At 39.2% G+C, this 3,926-nt stretch overlaps 1 protein-coding gene across 1 annotated transcript; it reads left to right on the forward strand.

Annotated features, from left to right (window-relative positions):
* The first annotated feature begins 846 nt into the window (after positions 1–846).
* Positions 847–3,289, forward strand: LOC115970907 (S-adenosylmethionine synthase 1). Its single transcript, XM_031090529.1, has 2 exons — positions 847–966; positions 1,865–3,289. The coding sequence occupies exon 2, from the start codon at positions 1,873–1,875 to the stop codon at positions 3,052–3,054; it is 1,182 nt and encodes a 393-aa protein (XP_030946389.1). The 5' UTR covers positions 847–966; positions 1,865–1,872; the 3' UTR covers positions 3,055–3,289.
* Positions 3,290–3,926: the final 637 nt, after the last annotated feature.

Genomic DNA, 3,926 nt, shown 5'->3' on the forward strand with positions numbered 1-3,926 from the left:
GGTTCCTCTGTTAGAAATTCAAACCTACATATATATTTAGGATTTGTTTGGATACTGCTTATTTTGCTGAAATTGAAAACTTATTACTGAAAGTACTGTAGATAAAGATAAAAGTTAGTTGAAATAGTATAGCGGAGCTCATAAATAGTACCAAAAAGTGCAATGAGATCCATGAATAGTAGCAAAAATAAGTTGAATAGTAAAATAATTATAATTTTTCATTGGTATCCAAACGCACACTTAGTGAGTGTTTGGATCCGCGTTTGCGTTTCCAAGTTCACGTTTTCAGTTTTTTTTTTTTTTTTTTTTTTCTCCAACGCGTGAACAGTAACATTACATAAATTCACTGTGCAGGAAACAAAACGCACTGTTCACGCACTATTCACAGGTCCCATGACACTATTTACACATTTAAAAATTATTTTGCTACAGTATTTTCAGTTTTTAATTTCAGCAAAAATAAGTTGTATCTAAACAGACTTTTAGTAATAATTGACTTTTTTTTATTTATTTTTAAAAATAAATTGAATTTTTTGAATTAAATAAAAAATATTCAAAATTACTTATATTTAGCCATCATTTTTCTTCTTCTAAATTTTATTAAATTTTTTTTAAAAAATATATGGTAAAGAGAGAGCTCAACGAAACTACATCAAAAACGTAGCGCATGGTATAGTGTTACACCATATTTTTTTTTTTTGAAAGACCGTGTTACACCATATCATACACCTAAAAACAAGCACCCGGTAGATCTAAAGATTCCAACCCACTACGAAAACCGTATCCAAACCGTACAAGCCGGTAACCAGTCAAAGGCCCCATTTTATCTATAAATAGCAAGCTCTCTGAAGCCCATAGTCGTCGAGTCGTTGAGTTTCGCTTCAATTCTCTTTGGGGTCTGGTACTTGTTCAAGCGCAGTTACACATACATAAACTCTAGATCTGCGCTAACCCCATCTCCTTCAGGTGCGTCTCTAATGCCGTTTAGTCTCTTTTTTCTCAAATGGGTTTTGTTATTTTGCTTCAAAAACACTAACTTTGGTTTGTGTTTCCTTAGTTTTGACTACAAAAGTTTGCAGATCTGGGTGTATATTAGTACTTCTTAACGACTTGTGTGTATGTTTGTTGGAGATTTTAATGTATTGGGTTGTTAATGTTTGCAACCTGGTAGACTGCACTAGATCTGTTCTTTAGGCTTTGTTCATAGTTGGCTTTACGCTTTGTTTATTTGCTTAGTTTTTGATGTGGGACATTTGGTTGACTGATCTGCTATTTGGGTTGGGTTAGTCTTTGTTGCTTTCAACTTATTTACAAGATCTGTCAATTGGGTATCGATAAAGTCTATTTCTTTTGTCCAATCTTATAAGAGATCAGGCAGGTCTCGGTTTGTAATTACATAGCCAACTTCCTAAGTTGTGAGGGACACAACTTTTTTCTCACATGTTTGGTTTCTCTATGGACTATGGTGTTTGACGTCATTGTTATTATGTCAAATTGTTCTTTGAGATTTAGATTCTTCCAACATTATATCTGATGCCAAAGGAATCTGTAATTATTTAATCCTTTCATAACTTCTTTTTATAAAGACAAACTATTGGAGAAAGAATGAAGACAATATTGAGTTAGGAGGAATCTCCTAATCGTTATCTGTTGGCATTAAGTTTGATAAATTTTTGTCTTTCTTGAGTATATGCTTGTTTTTGTCCTGAATTACATATTATTAGATTTAGATAGACTGCGGATGCACTTGTTTTTGTTCTGAATTTCTTTATTCTTAGATATTGATAGACTTCTGCTGTCACACCAACTGAATTTGTTCTGTGTGTTGATATATTAAGATGTCTTTATGTTTTTTTATTTGTAGCTTGAGAAATGGAGACCTTTCTATTTACATCTGAATCCGTCAACGAGGGTCACCCCGACAAGCTGTGTGACCAGATCTCTGATGCAGTGCTCGACGCTTGCCTTGCTCAGGACCCTGACAGCAAGGTTGCCTGTGAAACATGCACCAAGACCAACATGGTCATGGTCTTTGGAGAAATCACCACCAAGGGCAACATAGACTATGAGAAGATTGTTAGAGACACATGCCGTACTATTGGATTTGTTTCTGATGATGTGGGTCTTGATGCTGACAACTGCAAGGTTTTGGTTAACATTGAGCAGCAGAGCCCTGATATTGCCCAGGGTGTCCATGGACACTTCACCAAGCGCCCTGAGGAGATTGGTGCTGGTGACCAGGGCCATATGTTTGGTTATGCCACTGATGAGACCCCTGAATTCATGCCCCTTAGCCATGTTCTTGCAACCAAGCTTGGGGCTCGCCTCACTGAGGTTAGGAAGAATGGCACTTGCCCCTGGTTGAGACCTGATGGCAAGACCCAAGTAACTGTTGAGTACTACAATGACAATGGTGCCATGGTTCCAGTCCGTGTCCACACTGTCCTTATCTCCACCCAGCACGACGAGACTGTCACAAACGATGAGATTGCTGCTGACCTTAAAGAGCATGTTATTAAGCCTGTTATCCCTGAGAAGTACCTTGATGAGAAGACCATCTTCCACCTTAACCCCTCAGGCCGCTTTGTTATTGGTGGCCCTCACGGTGATGCAGGTCTCACTGGCCGTAAGATCATCATTGACACTTATGGTGGATGGGGAGCCCACGGTGGTGGTGCTTTCTCTGGAAAGGACCCAACTAAGGTGGACAGGAGTGGTGCCTACATTGTCAGGCAGGCTGCCAAGAGTATAGTAGCAAATGGTCTTGCTCGCAGGGCCATTGTTCAGGTCTCTTATGCCATTGGTGTGCCTGAGCCCTTGTCCGTCTTTGTTGATACATATGGAACTGGAAAGATTCCTGACAAGGAGATCCTTAAAATCGTGAAGGAGAGCTTCGACTTCAGGCCTGGAATGATCACTATTAACTTGGACCTCAAGAGGGGTGGCAATGGAAGATTCTTGAAGACTGCTGCCTATGGACACTTCGGAAGGGACGACCCTGACTTCACCTGGGAGGTTGTGAAGCCCCTCAAGTGGGAGAAGCCCCAATCTTAGATTTTTCTATCCTATCCTCTGCCGTTCAATGCTTGTTTTAATTGGTACTTGATGAATAATTTGCGTGTTTACTTGCTGCCATTATCTAAAACTATAGCTCATGTCCTAATCCCTGATTTCATCTTCTATTATTTCTTTTTTGTTTATTTTTTATTTTAAATATATTTTTCATTTTTATGTAATCATGCTACCAGTGTCTTGATGCAATGAAAAATTAATGAGAATTTTGTCAAAATTATGGCATGGAATATCAGTAAAGAGCTGCCAAGCTTGAGATTGCGTGCAGAATATAGCAGGTAGGGGGCAGCAGCAATATGTAGTTTTAATAGGCAAAACCAAATTTCCCTCCTCTCTTTCCCACTTCTCACGTTTATCAGTTGCATCTCAATTACTGCTCAGTGGGAACATACTTGTAAATTTCCTACTGTCGGTTGAGGGTATGATTTGACATGTTGAAATGAAGCAACCTTCTTTCATTGTGTGCAAGCCTGGTATTTGACCGTGTTTAGGCAAACAAAAAGCTAAGATGAAGTGAGGATGGTCCCTCTATAATTTTTGGGTGTGATAATGATGGCTGCTGTAAAGATCCAAAACCTTGGGGGCTACAGCCAGCTGCTGATGTGCTTCCTTAAATTTGTAAGTACTCAGTGTGCCAACATCTCAGAAGCACTTTTCAACATGCATTAAGTTCAGTGGCCCGCCATGCACATAATTAGAAATGGCACTCAAAAGGACTTAGAGACGCTTTTTGTCACTGCTTCGTACATCTGGTTCAACCGTAATCAGGTGGTGCATGAATCCCTCTCCGCTCCTCTTAGTCAGATATGGGGACTTGGCTATGAGGCTTGCTAAGGATTTCAAGGGTGTTTTAT

The sequence above is a fragment of the Quercus lobata genome, chromosome 12 (assembly GCF_001633185.2).
Source record: "Quercus lobata isolate SW786 chromosome 12, ValleyOak3.0 Primary Assembly, whole genome shotgun sequence".
In the NCBI taxonomy this organism is placed as follows: domain Eukaryota; kingdom Viridiplantae; phylum Streptophyta; class Magnoliopsida; order Fagales; family Fagaceae; genus Quercus; species Quercus lobata.

What these genes read in the sequence shown, in the direction of transcription:
- LOC115970907 (XM_031090529.1), top strand. Translation starts at nt 1,873, where the DNA reads ATGGAGACCTTTCTATTTACATCTGAATCCGTCAACGAGGGTCACCCC.